This window comes from Carcharhinus amblyrhynchos, chromosome 6 (assembly GCF_965287045.1).
Source record: "Carcharhinus amblyrhynchos chromosome 6, sCarAmb.v2.hapA, whole genome shotgun sequence".
Lineage (NCBI taxonomy): Eukaryota > Metazoa > Chordata > Chondrichthyes > Carcharhiniformes > Carcharhinidae > Carcharhinus > Carcharhinus amblyrhynchos.
This window is the reverse complement of record NC_137329.1, coordinates 79,217,118-79,233,756: the sequence shown is the minus strand read 5'-3', so window position 1 is coordinate 79,233,756 and position 16,639 is coordinate 79,217,118. Positions and strand designations below refer to the sequence as shown.

Here is a 16,639-nt window from a genome sequence, read left to right as displayed (position 1 = left end):
ATGTGGAAGAGTTAGACCAATGAGCAGAATGGAAAGCTTAAGGATGAGCTGATAGTTGGGAGAGGCTTTTTGAGGGTTGGGTTTTGTTGATTTTAAGAGGAAAAATGGTGTTCAAAAGGAGCAATCGTAACAAAAGATTGCCTAAATTGGCATTTGTTAAGCATTGAACAGTATCTGTAAAAATAACTAGCCAACTGTAGCACAGGATAGTTCTAATGTGATGCATTATTTCCCCTGTTCGTAAGTTGTACACTGTGTTCAACACAAAAACAAATTTAGCTTGAAAACATGGTCACGAACCATTTTAACATCCTGTTCTGTGCTGCTAGTTTAATAATTTGCCCTCATCAGGTTAAAGCTACTAACTATAAATGGTGAGCTTCAGCTGCTAAATCTATAATAAAATTGTCTTTAATTCTCTTTTACACTGGAGTTCTATAAGGATGTGTCTAGGGCAGTGGATAGAGGAGAGCCGGTGGATGTGGTCTTTCTGGATTTTCAGAAGGCGTTTGACAAAGTACCTCACAAGAAGTTATTGCAGAAGGTCGGGGGACATGGAGTTGGGGGTAGGGTGTTAGCGTGGATAGAGGATTGGTTGTCAAATAGGAGGCAGAGAGTGGGGGTCAACGGGTGCTATTCGGATTGGCGGATGATGACTAGTGGAGTGCCCCAGGGGTCGGTGCTGGGGCATCAGCTTTTTACCATTTATATAGATGATCTGGAGGAGGGAACCGAGTGTAGGGTGTCGAAATTTGCTGATGACACCAAGATTGGGGGAACGGCAAATTGTGCGGAGGGTGTGGAGAGTCTGCAGAAGGATCTAGATAGGCTGGGCGAATGGGCCAGGAAATGGCAAATGGAATTTAATGCTGGCAAGTGTGAGGTGGTCCACTTTGGTAGGAATAATGGTAGGAAGGACTATTACTTACGTGGCGAAAAACTGCAGCAGGCGACGGTGCAGAGGGACCTCGGGGTCCTTGTGCATGAGTCGCAAAAACCCAGCTTGCAGGTGCAGCAGGTGGTCAGGAAGGCGAATGGGATGCTGGCCTTCATAGCGAGGGGGATTGAATATAAAAGTAGGGAGGTCTTGCTGCAGCTGTATAGGGCATTGGTGAGGCTGCAGCTGGAGTACTGTGTGCAGTTTTGGGCGCCGCACCTGCGCAAAGATATTTTGGCCTTGGAGGGAGTGCAGAGGAGGTTTACTAGGCTGATACTGGAGTTGAGGGGGTTGAGCTATGAGGAGAGGCTGAATAAACTAGGCTTGTACTCGTTAGAGTTTAGAAGAATGAGGGGAGATCTCATTGAGACGTATAAGATGATGAATGGGATGGATAGGATAGAGGTGGAGAGACTCTTCCCGCTCAAAAAAGACAGTAGGACTAGGGGGCACAGCCTCAAGATAAAGGGGGGGCGGTTTAGAACGGAGTTGAGGAGGAACTTCTTCACTCAAAGGGTGGTGAATCTCTGGAATTCTCTGCCCATTGAAGTGGTGGAGGCTGCCTCGCTAAATATTTTTAAGATGCGGGTTGATGGGTTTTTGATAAGAGAGGGGATCAAGGGTTATGGGGAGAGGGCGGGAAAGTGGAACTGAGCCACGACAGATCAGTCATGATCTTATTGAATGGCGGGGCAGGCTCGAAGGGCTAGATGGCCTACTCCTGCTCCTATTTCTTATGTTCTTATGTTGTATAAGCTACTTGTCACGGTCACGTTATCACTTTCTCTTACAATTTATTTAGTATTTGTAACTGAATAGGAATGTGTAATTTTGCACATTCTTTATTTAACCTCATTTCTTTCAGTTCCTGTAATGCATGTTCCAACACTTGAGTGATTATCAGTAGCGAAATGTTGCAAAAAATCAATTGAAAAGGAAGTAAGATTAATATTAACCCTCTGATGATTTGCAACACATTGCTGCTTATATTACTTTGTGACACTGTTGATTTAAATGCTATACTCCAAACTAGTGAAATATATTTAGCTCTATATTTATCAATGTGAATACAGTTAAATATTGATCTTTGTTTCCCCACAGATGTAAAACCTTTCACTGACTTCCTGAAGACATTGAAGGATGGGACAATAGTGTTCATGGCCACATATGACGATAGTGCAACCAAGTTAGTAATTACCAAGGCGCACAACATTAGTAAAATAGAGACACGTCATGCTACAGTAAAGAAAACAAATCAGAACAACTTCAGCTCTGAGTGTCAAGCACGTACGGCAAGGCTTGATGGTCTTTGCTGTAATGCTAGGATTTGATTTGATTTATTATTGTCACATGTATTAGCATACAGTGAATGCACTGCTTGGGAAGTAGTGGATACTGGAAACCTTACAATCTTTAAATAATATTTGGGTGAGCACTTGAATATCATTTAAGAATATGGGACAAGTGTTGGAAAATGGGATTAGCACAACTTTAATGGTAGTTATTGTCAGTGCAGAAAAGGGGGCCTTTTCTGCGCTGTACAACTCTGACTCCATAACTGCTTATGAATTAACAATGCATTTGTCAATTTATTTCAGTGTCTTTATTTAAAGTTGTACTGGACTGAAAGTATTGAGTCAAATCAACTATATTTTCCAAACTAACATTGTCATCAATTGGAAATATGTTTTTGAAAGGAATGCAATATTTAAATTTTGTAAATAGTGATGTGAGGTCTAAAATGGCTTAAACGGGGAGAAACTGCAATAGAGTCCTCTGGCATTCTCAAGCAAAAACTTGTTATTGAAAGTATTGCGCAAGAAGCTTACTTTAAGCTATTTTTGTTGGTCTGTTTTGGCTTTGCAGGTTCTCTTTATACACTTATGGCATTTTGTCCACCCGTGCATGTATTTTCCGTGCAAACTTCTGTATTTGTGTGCATGATGCACACTTCTCCCAATGTTGGTAATTGGCACTTGGCCTTGATACTGTCAGCAGCTGTGGCAGAGTAAGCAATCTTGGAATCACATGTCAGCCTACTTTTAAACTAAGCATTGTGTGTTCAGTAGAGCTAAATTAATTCCAGCAACTAAACAGATTGTTTTAGCTGGTCTAAAAACGAGCTTTGTTTTGCTGCAGACTCAATGACGAAGCACGGAAGCTTGTAGGCGACTTGGGAAGTTCATCTATCTCAAGTCTCGCCTTCAGAGACAACTGGATTTTTGTTGGCGCAAAAGGCATTCAATCAAAGAGCCCTTTTGAACAGGTAAAATAAGTCATGTAATGCTTTTTAAAAAAATTAACTGCACTGAAACTCTTTTTCCCTTAATCTGTAACTTTGCTGAATTATGTTATCTTGCCTCAGGAGCTGAGTTTTCTGCAAAGGCACTTTCATGATGGCAATATTAAATCATTTGCCATTGTGCTGGTTTATTTTTACTACTGAAAAATAAATAAGTACACGGTTTTAGTTGGACTAGGGAAGAAAATTTTTCAAGGGATTTTTGGGGAGGGTGAGTATTTTGTTCAATAATTACATCTGTACTTATTCCAGAGTTTCATGCAAGTTTCTTTAGTTGGATTCAAATTCATAAAGAAGCTGTACAAGAAGAAAACTGTCATGTATTAATGTGATTTCAGTATTTTAATGGTTTTCCTGATATTCTTGGTGGAGGAAGCAAATCATTTTGAAGGATATGCTCAATGTTTATGTTGTAAAGGATGAAATAAAAACTCTGAAAACCACAAACTTGAATCTCCCCTGCTTAGTAAAAGTTATCAGCTATGTAAGGACATCAATGCATTTATCTTTGATGTTAACTTAATAATCTAAATGTTTTATCATTTTTGCACCACAAATTGGAATATTTAAAAATTCCTATTTAAAAAAAAAAATTGCCGCATCTCATGGGTTGAATTTTACCTTCCCCCATTTTACTTTGGTGGAGGGGGGCACTAAAAATGATCTCACCACTACCTGCTCACCTGCATAATATGGGGGCAGGCACTAAAATGGACAGTTTGCCTGCCATATTATAATTACCATTTGACTTAATTGGGCCCATGCCAATAATACATTTGATGTGGCCAGAAGAGCAGGAGCAGGGAGCCTGATTTTTAACCTCAAATTGTCAAAAGGACAGGAAGGAACGGGGCTGTCCTTTTGCTGATTACAGAGCACCCTCATTAGACTGAACCACTCCCCTACCTTACCTGCTGCCTCTGTAGTTTGAATTTAAGTGGTTGCATTGGAAATAAATCTGGGCTCACAAATTATTTTTCAGCTCAGCAGGTGAATGGTGTGTGGTGTAGAACAAAGCCACCCAAAACATTCAGTTCTTGGATTTGATCTTTAACTAGGGCTGCATTAGCTGATATCTACCACTGCATTGGTAATGACCTTACTCGTCTCTCTGGTTTTGAATGGATAGAAGTACTGATGTGAGCTTGTGTGCCCCTTCTGCATCCTCATGAGCATTGAAAAGAGCACTGTTAGGATCCAATTGATGACTTCATTTACAGTTGATTAACTGATTGCTATTCAATGTGATGATTCACATGAAGAATGGCAATTTGGAGCTGTCATCAGAAGATAATGACCCTTCAGACTGTACCCTAGCAGTTACTGTCTACAACTTAGAAAAGAGGCAAAGGGTAATCATTTTTCTAATCCCTCACCTTCCCTCTACCTGAATCCTACGTCATTAATCCAATGCCATTCACTACTCTTTGGTTGTTATCCTCAGGTTGAGGACATTTTAGCGTCTTGTATCAGTGTGCTTGCTGGGATCTGCACACTTTGGATTAAGTAGAGGGCTTTCTTGTGCCATTCCGTTGTGCGGAGGATTTCAGTTTTGATGACTTGTTTTTTATTTGTCCTCTCTTCATTTAATACCTTTCTTGAGAAATATGGGAAACAATGGCTATGAAAACTTTCAGATGTCCCACTCGCAACAGTGGATTAAATACTCATTTATACCTTACAATATTGCTGACAGACAATTGTAAGGTTAGACTGCACGAGAAAATTGGACCAGAAATGCAGTGTTTTTACATTATTTATAGTAAAGGAATAAAACAAGGCAATTTCAGCAGCCACCAAGTAGAGTTACTGATTGAGGAGGTTCAAAACTAAGGTGCTAAAGGACCACCATTAGTGGGAGTGTGTAATCACGAGACCATACATCATAGGAGCAGAAATTGGCCATTCACCCAAGTCTGCTCTGCCATTCGATGAGATCATGTGTCATCTAATCCTCAACTGTACTTTCCTGCCTGATCCTAATAACCCTTGATTCCCATACTTTCGTGGGTAGAGAGGTGGACTGGTGGTGTTGAGATGGCGGCGCGGGCTCGTTGGGCCGAAGGGCCTGTTTCCCGGGCTGATTTTGTTCTTTGTTCTAATTAAAAATCTGCCTATCTCGGCCTCAAACATACTTAACAACCCAGCTTCTACAGCTCTCTGTGATAAAGAATTTCACAGATTCCCTACCCTGAGAGAAGAAATTCCTCCTCTGTCTTAAATGGGTGACAACTTTCTCTGAAGTTTTGTCCTCTGGTCCTGGACATGTCAAGGGAGAACAACCCCTCAGCATCTACCCTGTCAAGCCCCCCTGCAAATCCTATATGTCTCAATAAGGTCACCTCTCAATCTTTTAAGCTTCAATGAATACAGGCCCAACCTACTGAACCCATCGTAAGAAAATCCCTCCGTACCCGGGATCAAACTACTGAACCTAGTCTGGACTGTCTCCAATGCCAGTATGTCATTTTTTGGATAAGGGCACCAGAACTGTTCACAGTATTCCAGGTGTGGTCTAAATAGTGCTGTGTGTAGTTTTAGCAAGACTTCTCTATTTTTATACTCCATTCCCTTTGAAATAAAGGCCAACATTTTATTTCTCATCCCTAGTATCTGCTGAGCTTGCATTCTAACTTTTTGTGATTTATGCAGAAGGGCAACACTGTGGCACAGTGATTAGCACGGCTGCCTCACAGCACTGTGGACCCAGGTTTGATTCCCGGCTTGGGTGACTGTATGGAATCTGCTCATTCTCCCCGTGTCTGCATGGGTTTCCTCCGGGTGCTTCAGTTTCCTTCCACAGTCCAAAATATGTGCTGGTTGGATGCATTGGCTATGCTAAATTCTCCCTCAATATACCCGAACAGGTGCTGGTGTGTGGAGACTAAGGGATTTTCACAGTAACTTCAATACAGTGTTAATGTAAGCCTACTTGTGACACTAATAAATGAATTTTAAAATCCCTTTCTGTTTCAGCTTTCTGAAATCTTTCTCCACTTAAATAATATTCAGTTCCTTTATTCTTCCAAGCAAAGTGCATAACTTCATTTTCCTATATATTCCATCTGCCAGGGTCTTCCCACTCATCTACCCTGAGCATGTTTCTCTGTAGACTCTTTGTCATCCTCACCAGTTGCCTTCTCACCTATTTTTGTGTCATCCGTAAACTTGGCAATAGCACAGTCACTTCCCTCGTCTAAGTCACAATATGTTGTAAATAATTGTGGCCCCAGCACTGATCCGTGTAGCACTCCACGGGTTACAGGTTGCCATCTTGAAAGTGCCCCCTTATCCCATCTCTGTCTTTATTACTTCGCCAATCCTTTGTCCATGCTTTTATATTATCCCCAATTATTAAGTAGCTGTACTTTATCAAACGCTTTTTGGAAATTCAAGTATATTATATCTACTAGTTCCCCTTTAGCTACATTGTGCATTCCCATCTCAAAGAATTCTAATAAATTTGTCAGGCATGCTTTCCCCTTCATGAAGCTATGCTGATTGCTGGATTATATTATGTATTTCTAAATGTCTGCTATTACATGTTTTATAATGAATTCTTAACATTTTCCCAATTACACATGTTACCTGCCTGCCCACCCTCATACCCACGCACCCACTTTTGTCCCTAGATTAGTTAACATTTCCAGAAAATTATTAGTCCCTTCTACTGTGAAGATTGACACAAAGTGTTTGTTTAACTCCTTCGCCATTCCTTAGTTCCCCATTATTGTCTCTGTAGTTTTAGCGCCCCCCCCTCCCTTTGGAATATGTTCATTTTAAGCCTCCCCCTTCATTTTGGCCCTTTATTACTTTTGGTCATCTTGGTTTTTAAATTTCCCCTATCCTCTGGTTTACCATTAATCTTTTCCACGTTTTTTTCTTTCAGTTTAATACTATCCTTAATTTCTATCGTTAATTGCTTCTTGGCCTTTTGGCTAAGATCAAGTGTAGTATCGACTTGGTTAAAGTCATTAGATTACATTTTAGCTTCATTTGAAGCAATTTTTAAAAGCGGCATCTTGGCCTTTTGGCTAAGATGCAGATAAAATCAAGCCTTGGAAGAGGTGCAATGCGTACTCCAATCAGCTTGGATCATGTAGATCAAGCCCAAGACAGGAGGTGAGAGCCCTGTCTTGTCAGCTTGGATCGGGAATGTCTCAGCTTGTTGAGACTTTGAATTGGACTTGATTTGATTGAATTGGATTTTTTTAAAAAACCCATTGTTGATTTGTCCCATTCTAAAGTCCTTCTTCACTGGGATATATCCTTATTGTCAGTGTTAATAGACGCTTGTCATTGTTGATCAACCATCTTTATTGCTAAACTCCTTTTCAGTCCATTCCAGCCAACTCTGCCCTCATTCCTTTGTAATTAACCTTATTTAAGTTTAGCACAGTTGTTTCTGACCAAAGTTTTCTCATTCTCAAATGGAATGCTAAATTCTACCATGTTATGGTCACTGTTTCCTATGAGATCTTATTTTGTGATTGTTTTTTAAACCTGCCTCATTATACATTACTAGACCCAAAATAGCCTGATCCCTAGTTGGAACCACAACATATTGCTCTTGGAAACTGTCTCGAATACACACTATGAATTCTTCTCCATGGCTACCTCTGCCAATTTTATTTTCCCAATCCACATAAAGATTAAAATCACCCACGATTAAAGTACTGCCTTTTTTACTTAGAGCTGAGATGAGTCACTGCAGCTTCCTGCAACAGTAATCAGCACTGACTGAATCCATATTCAGCTGATTGACAGTTAACTGTCACTCAGTACATGGGCTACACCTTGCAAAAGAGTTTCCAGTTCAATTGCCACTTTGATCCAAATTCCTAAATATATTATTATCTCTCCCAGGATGTGCTCTTCCCACTGCTTTGTGCCCACTTACTGATCCAGTTATGACAAACTTTTTATTATAAATGTGAACACAGGTTTTTGTGCCAACCTTTCCCATTGTAAATTTTTTAACATGAGATATTTTGCAGACAAGTGTAGATAATTTTTAATGAGATATTCGTTTATATTGCATGTGTTGTAATGTGAATCTTTTCTACTTACAGCACATAAAGAATAATAAAAATACAAACAAATATGAAGGCTGGCCAGAAGTTTTAGAAATGGAAGGATGTATTCCTCAGAAAAAGGAATGAAAGTCAAGCACTCCACAGCATAAGAAGTTATATTTTGAAGTCATAATTTTTTTTGTTTCATGTTGTTGAATTCTCAAAGCCTGTTTTATTTTAAACTTGTTTGTTTGGCAGTGATCTGGAAATGGAAGCAAAATTATTTTTTCTTAAAATTGTTTGGAAGGTACAGTTTTCAGTTTCAGTAATACTTCTGCTTCAATTTATTTCAAAAATAAGAATCTGCTGAACCTTTGTGTCTGAATCTGGCATCCATACCTGAACAAAAGTTAATGTTCGCCCTCCTCTTTAACAAATATTTTGTTAAACTGGATTTTCACATGACTGCTTGCAGTTTTAAGATGGATTCACACTGGAGGTCGGATAAATTGCGATGAATGGGAATAAAATTGGTTGGAAATTTAGCTACCCATCGTGTTTTTCTAGAGGCTGAATTTAAGAGATCCACTGTGTTGCAATTTAGTCTGCAAATATACAGCACATCATGGCGAATGAAATTATATTGCCCACATTTGGTTTGTACTTGAATTTCTTCTGAGAAAGCTAGCATGTCAAAACTGAAGCCTGGGGGGTATTATTCTGAACTGATTCTCATCGACTGTTCAATAACACTTGCAACTTAATTGTCTTTAAAATAAATAATTTTCTAATCCTGATGATTTTTAAAAAATCAATCAGTATTTTAGCCTGAAATGATTGCCCCCCCCCCCCCCCCCCCCCCGCCACTTTTCAATATAAGTTTATAGTTATACTTTTCTGAATGAGTGAATTTATGCTGTGATACAATGAGACGTAATGTTTATTTATTCTGAGTTTTTTTGTATGTTTTAAAATTTATGGGTGTGGAAGTAAGAACAATTAATGTTGGTTTGATACTGACCTCAAATTGAGCAACTTTGCAGAAGCAACACAATGCAGCACAGTTGATTTTGTACCTTCCCCTATTAAGCAGTGCTCATCAATTTTAGTATTGTGTTTTTCAGACTTTTCTATGTGGAGAATTCATATTTAACATTCCTGGAGCATACTGGGTCCTAACTTTTACAGGAGTGTGTCTCATCTAACCAAGGAGAAACCCATCCTTGCAAGAGAGATTTTTTTAAAATTAGTATGCAACCACAAAAATGTCAGTAAGTTGCCAAACATAATGGCAGTGCAAAAGTCTGATGATGGAAATCAGAGGGCTTGAGGGTCCCAGCTCCAACATTTGTGTGTTAGTATAAATGGAAATGTAAATGTAACTGCACCTTTAATAATAACTCCTGGTGGAAGAACTTCCTTCAGAACCATGTACTTTCTATTCTTTCATTCTGTGAAAAATTCTGCAAGACCATCTGTCTTTTTTTTGAATTAGCTGTTGAGAAAATCCTGTGCAGACTAACAGTTACAAAGGTCACAATGCATTTTTGTAATGATGTGGACACCACTGTTCAGTGTAAAGTGTGATTTATTTTCTGCCTGTATTCATTTATTTGTAAAATGAATCACCAGCACAATGCACCACATGCTAGGTTCATCATTTTGTCATGTAATTGAGAGCACTCCACTATTTAACTGTGAATATTGATCACACGTTTAGAAACCATCTCATCGTACAGAAGGCAAATGTAAATTGAGGTAAAAAAAAGTTTGTTTTTTTTTGAAAGAGGGGGGTGCGTGTAATTTTCCAGTCATTTTCTAAGTCAGATTTTTTGTGCTTTTACAATTGCAAAAGATTAGGTGAAATAATTGTAATGGGTTTTAAAGAAGAAAACTCAAATGGAATTCAAAATAACACTAATATAGAGGTAAATAAATTAAATTGAAATTTGTGTGCTTTCTATGAGCTTTGAAATCCAAGCACAAATGGTTCTGGTGCAGAGGTTTAAGACTTTCCGTAGAACAGATGACATATCTAGTAAAGGATTGAATGCTAGGTCTCTTGTTTTTCATGGTATATTTCAATTATTTAAACTTAAATTTTGGAAGCATGGTGAAGAAGTTTTCAGATGACACTGGTTGCAGGATTGGTAATGAGGAAAAAGAATGCATACAGTAGGAAGATACTAATGCACTGGATAGGGGTTAGAAAAGTGACACATGGAATTCAACCTAGAGAAGTAATGTATTTAGCAAGGGTAAGCAGGCATCATGATACACAAATAGCAGGATGCTGAAATGTAGAGTGATGAAGGGACCTTGGAATGCATGTCCACAAATACCGTTGGACCTGTAAATATGGTGTGTGGGATACTTTCCTTTATTAGCTGATGTGTAGAATATAAGAGGGAGGTTAAACTAGAACTGTATTAAATACAGGCCACAGTGAGAGTACTGCATATAGTTCTGCCGTTACAGAAAGATGAGAATGCATGAAAAGGGGTACAGAACAGATTGATGAGGCTGATCCCAGCAATGGTAACTTAGTTATGAGAAAAAATTGGATAGGCTGGGATTGTTTCATTTACTAAAAGATGGTTGAGAAAAGATTTAACTGCACTAGTGGTTATAAGAACATATGAACTAGGAGTAGGCCATCGAGCCAGCTTCGCCATTCAATAAGATCATGGCTGATCTTTTTGTGGACTTGGCTTCACTCCTTTATTGTTCAAAAATGTATCTATCCTTGCCTTAATGAGGTAGCCTCAACTTCACTGGGCAGGAAACTCCACAGATTCACAACCCTTCGGGTGAAGAAATGATAGATTTGAAGTAATCAACAGTAGGATTAGAGGAATGCTAGAGAACTGTTTATAGCCAGAGGTTGGTGAGATCTGGTATTCTGCTTAAAAGCGAGGCAGAAACCATCATTGCATTTAAAAATATTTGTAATAGGAGTGATTATAGACAGTGCAACTGACCAAAAACTGGAAAATGGGATTAGGATGGAGATTAATCCTAATTAGGATATTCATTTTAGACAAGGTGGACTGAATGACCGTTTAAACAACACTCATAGAATCCCTACAGTACAGGAGGTGGCCATTTGGCCCATCGAGTCTGTACTATCCAGGCCCTAGTCCCCTAATTCTCATTTATCCTGCTAATCCCCCTGACATTAGGGTCAATTTAGCATAGCACATCTTTAAACTGGGAGGAAACCTGAGAACCTGGAGGAAACTCTCTCAGACACGGGGAGAATGTGCAAACTCCAGACAAACGGTCACCTGATTTTGGAATTGAACCCGGGTCCCTGGCGCTGAGACAGCAGTGTTGACCACTGTGCCACCATGCATGCTATAAATTTACTATGCTCTAACATCTCTTGAATTCAATGGGCATAGTTAAAAGTTCTGTAGGGCTTACTGAGCTGCCAGAACAAGTTAGAGAATTGAGCTTTGCAAGGTTGTGTGGATGCTTTAATTACTGACTCTTTTGTTGAATATAATCATATGCTGAAGTTCAAGGGCTGATCTATACGAGTTTTGGAATGCCAAAAAAGACAAAGTGCAGAGCATAGTTGGTCCTTTTAAAGGCAATTTCCTGTTGCTTGAATTGCACTCTACAGCTTTTGCCTGCTTTTTTGAATTTGAAACATGCAAAGTCCCTTGACGTTGCCTTTTTTAAAGCATTACTTGCTTTGCGGCATCTATATTTAAAGTTGCGAGTAACTGCAACAGTTAGCATTGTGTAGCCTTTAGAAAGATTGGAAGGCTGAGATGTGTTGCGAACCCAGCTGTGTTACTATTGGACATCTGATACTAGACTGGAGTTTTCCAGTGACTGCATCCCTTGTCGCCAGGACACTCACAGCAGTAGTGTGCCATTGGTAGGACCAAAAGATCCTGCTGGCATATACGGCTAGGAAGATCCAGCCACAGAGTCTGCTGATGACCTATTAACAAAAGAACAAAAGTTTAAACAAGAAAAGATTTATACTATTCCTTCACCCGCAACTAAACCTTGACAATATATGTAAATTTACAATGTAGCGCAAGTTACAAAATTTATCTTATATTCTAATGTCCACAGTAACTACACAGTCCAATAAACAAATAGGTGGCCTGTGGTCAGACACACCACCCTGAAACTAAGTGCCACCACAAACAGATGCTATAGATCTCAGAAACTTCCTCTAGATGCTTGTCATACTGTGAGTCAGCTGGTCTCATTGGTATTCTTGTCACAAGGGCTTCAATGCTCAAAGTACTTGCATTTTCTAGGGTGGCTGTCTAAAATAGGGCTCACCACTTCACTGTGGTTACAGTGGTCATCCTCATAGCTACATGAAAGCTGAGAGTAAACTGCCTATTGACTACAGGATAATAGGTCAATAAAGATGTTTCTTAAATCAATCCATATTGCCAAATGATGGGATGGCGGTGCTGACCCAGGCAAAGCAAAACTGGGTCTGGCATCTGCAAATAAAAACACAAATTCAAAAACGCTCATTCCTTCACGTTTGTCATGTCCATCAATGGATTGCAGCTCTCAGTTTAGTTTGTGTCAGCAACAAAAACAAATCTTGCACATATCGTGCTTTTCACTGTTGTAACGTAGCTAGTCATGAGAGGTGAGTAGAAAATAACAACAATTAAATTTGATAAAAGGATAAGCCAACACATTTGGAATTGGCATAAAATCTTTCTGGAATGCATACGAATGCAATTCTTGACTTGGTTACTTCAATCTAAATCGAATACATTTCCTGAAGTATGGGACACTTATCTTAAAAATTTGGGTTCCACGTTCTTTAGTTTACTCCCACAAGGTTTCCCATAAGTTCTGTGACTCTTGTCGCTGTTAACCTGTGAGGTTGGTTGTACACTGCTGAGCCAATTGTGGCTATATCCTGATATTTCATCTCCCCCTCCCTCCCCCATCTTTGATATATCTTTTTATTTTGTGGTGGGGCGGGGGGGACATAGGATACAATGAGGAACCTGAACCAAGTTGGTCATTTTCTTTTTCTCTTTCCCTAACTGTACTTGTTTGAAATGATCTTACTGCACTCTATCAATCTTTGTGAGTTTGTTGCATTATTTGTATAAAATTAAGAACTTTCAATAAGGATATATTTTTAAAAATCAAAGGGATGTAACCGCTTGAAAGTAAGTGACTGCATATAGCAGCAAGTTTCTTTAGTCATCAGTAAGATTGTAAATGTTTATAAGATACATTTCAGCCTTTTCATTGTTGTTTGGGGAAAATAAAGTGGCTGGCAAATAAATGTGGATGCGTAAATGGTATTTTTAGATGCTGACTGATTGATTGCAGCATAAGGCCCCCTGATTTCTGGGGGAGTGAATGCATTGGGTTCTCTGTTTGATACTCCAAGATGTCCTTACTAGAAAACAGCAAAACACCCCACCTAACGGTGTGGTAGCACAATGGTTAGCATTGCTGTCTCACAGCGCCAGGGACTCGGGTTCAATTCTGGCCTTGGGTGCTGTGTGGAGTTTGCACATTTTTCCTGTGTCTGTATGGCTTCCTCGGGTGCTCCAGTTTCCTCCCACAGTCCAAAAATATGCAAGTTAGGTTGATTGGCCATGCTAAATTGCCCCTTAGTGTCAGGGGGATTAGAAGGGTAAATACGTAGGGTTACAGGGATAGGGCCTAGATGGGATTGTCGTCGATGCAGACTCGATGGGCTGGATGGCCTCCTTCTGCACTAAAGGTTTTATGATTCTCTGGACAAATATGAGAGGCAGCTAAATGCTGTCTGCTGCTTCTGCCTTAGAACGTAAGAAATAGAAACAGGTATAGGACATTTGATCTTGCTTCATCATCCAATAAGATGATACTTGATCATCTATCTTGACTGAAACTTCCCACCTCCCCTTGCCTGAGAGTGGGATGGAACCAAGCAACCAGCATTCAGGCTGGCAGTGTCAGACATGCAACCAACTCCCTACCTATGCCATTTGGGCCTAAAAAGTCTGTCCTCTGTCATATTCCCTCAAGGTCAATTTTGACCTTAGGGAAGAAGACTAAAACTGCGCACAGTGATCCAAATGTGGCCTTTTTGCAACCCCTTTGTAATAAAGGTTAACATACCATTTACCTCCCTAATTGCTTGCAGTACCTGCATGTTAACTTTCTATGATTCCTGTACAAAGACATTCAGGTTCTTCTGAATGCAACCATTCCTCAGTCCCTCACCATTCAAAATAAAATCTGTTTTTTAATTTTTTTTACCAACGTGGATAACTTTAGGTTATGTCACATTGTATTCCATCTGCCATGTTCTTGCCCATACTGCTCATATCCCTTTGTAGCATCTTTGTGTAATCCACAATTTATTTCCAAATAACTTTGTATCATCAACAAATGTAGGTATGTTACACTAGTCCTTCATCTAAATCATTATAATAGATCATAAATAGCTGAGGCCCAAATATTGACCGTGTAATATTCTGCTATTTCCCTAACTCTGGAGTCCCCTATGACTACAACTGTTTGGTTCTGCTCTTGCCTCTCTTTGCACTGTATCATGCTCTGGTGTTATGGTTAGTATTCTCACTACAGTCTATACCTTTGTCCCCACAGGTAGCAAGTACATTGTACCTGTTGGACTAGTGTTGTGGGATCACTTCTCCAGCTCCCCTTCATTAATTTTACACTACTTGCCAATAGTCACACTATCCCAGCCCCCTCAAACATCCTTTTGCCCCCACCCTGTATCTGAGCTTTTCTCTGAGGAGTAACTACACTCTGGAGAAAGCTACCCAAAGATTAGTCCCCACCTCTTGTGTGTCGGTGTGTCACACGGGAGCTGCAGGTACAAAGCATCTCATGGTGGAGATGACTACTGCAATCAGAACACAGTTAGTCCCAATATTACAACTCAAATAAACAACCTACTCTGCTATTACATTCGTATTAATGTAGTTCTAGATTTAATACAATTACTGAAGATCTCAATTATATTTAGATATTGGGTTTTAACTTGATTTAAGATTATTTTGCTAATTAGCCTTGTTTTCAGATATGAAGTCACGTGGCATAACAAAGATAATTTTCAGGGGAATAGAGTATCTTCTTAGGCAATCCCTTGGAGTCGAGGGATGATTTGCTTCCACGCTAGAAATGATTCTCAGTAAGTGAGGAGTCTAATGTGTGTGACCTACAATGTCTGTCAGAGGTGGGTGAGAGGGAGGTTGGAGGAGTGGGTGAGTGGGATCCCAAGTTGTCAAGCACTCCCTTCATTACCAAAGCTTGACCTCAGTTTGCTCTTGGTAATGAAATTCGAGATATTCAGTTCCTTCATGGATGCTTTTCCTCCTCTCTGGACAGTCTTGGGCCAGGCATAATTTTAAAATGGCTGTAGCTTCCATGTATGGATTTATGGACCATGGGTGATATTTCACGGCCTTGCTCGGGTGAAATCATAAAATCCTGCCTGAGGCCATTGGAGATTTCCATTCTGGGAACCCTGCCCGCCACAACTCTGGAACAGGCGAGGTGGTAGGGTTTCAGCCCGTGTGTGATTTCAGGAAAGCCAACACCTTATGTTTATATATAGCATCTTCATCGGTGTTTCATATTGGGTCATCAACCACAATCTGACAGCGAAACAATGATGGTTAGGTGGTAGGATTTAAGGAATGTCTTACTGGATGAGAGATTACAGGAGAATTTTTGGGCCGGAAGGGCTGAGAAAACTGACAGCAGGTCGACTGGGTGAGGAAATGGAGCGATGCACAAGAACAGAATTATAGAAATTCTGAGTTTTTAGAAATTGTGCAGCTGGAGGAGATTACTGAGATAGGACGGAGTGGGGCCATGGAGCTATTTGAACACAAAGTTGAGAAATTTTAATTCCTCCAGTCCAAAGATGTGCAGGGTTAGGTGGATTGTCCATGCTAAATTCCCCCTTACTGTTAGGGTTATGGGGATAGGGCCTGGGTGGGATTGTTGTCAGTGCACGCTCAAAGGGCTGAATGGCCTCCTTCAGCACTGTAGGGATTCTATGAAACCACTGGAAGCCAATGTAAGCGAGTGAGCAGAAGCTAGCTGTAGCAAAGTACAGCAAAGCTCTGGATGCTGGATGTTCAGTAGGCCAAGAGTCTGAAGGTAGAATCTGGGGTGAAGATTTCAGCAGCAGTTAGACAACTGCTGTCTGAGCTCCAACTTCTGTGCTACCTGCACTCCACAGGTAAGTGCCTCATTTTTGGAATTCTCTTCCTCATTAGTTTAAAAATGCTGCTCAAAACTATCTTTGCCTAAACTTTAGTAATCTTTCACGTCTATTGTTGTTTGATTATTTGACCTTTTATTGCCCACTTCTGACTGTTCAAATGAGGGCATTTAAAAGTCAACCTA

The 16,639-nt window shown here is 39.9% G+C and overlaps 1 protein-coding gene and 1 pseudogene across 1 annotated transcript in view; both read left to right on the top strand.

The window, feature by feature from the left end:
* The window catches only part of LOC145344030 (protein FAM3C-like), a 58,975-nt gene extending 49,870 nt beyond the window's left edge, over positions 1–9,105 (top strand). The window contains exons 8-10 of the mRNA XM_080190757.1: positions 2,039–2,123; positions 3,077–3,203; positions 8,312–9,105. Coding sequence (XP_080046883.1) covers positions 2,039–2,123; positions 3,077–3,203; positions 8,312–8,401 — 302 coding nt within the window. The 3' untranslated portion in view covers positions 8,402–9,105. The remainder of the gene's footprint in view (positions 1–2,038; positions 2,124–3,076; positions 3,204–8,311) is intronic.
* LOC145344643 (U2 spliceosomal RNA) lies at positions 7,158–7,291 on the top strand (annotated as a pseudogene).
* Positions 9,106–16,639: the final 7,534 nt, after the last annotated feature.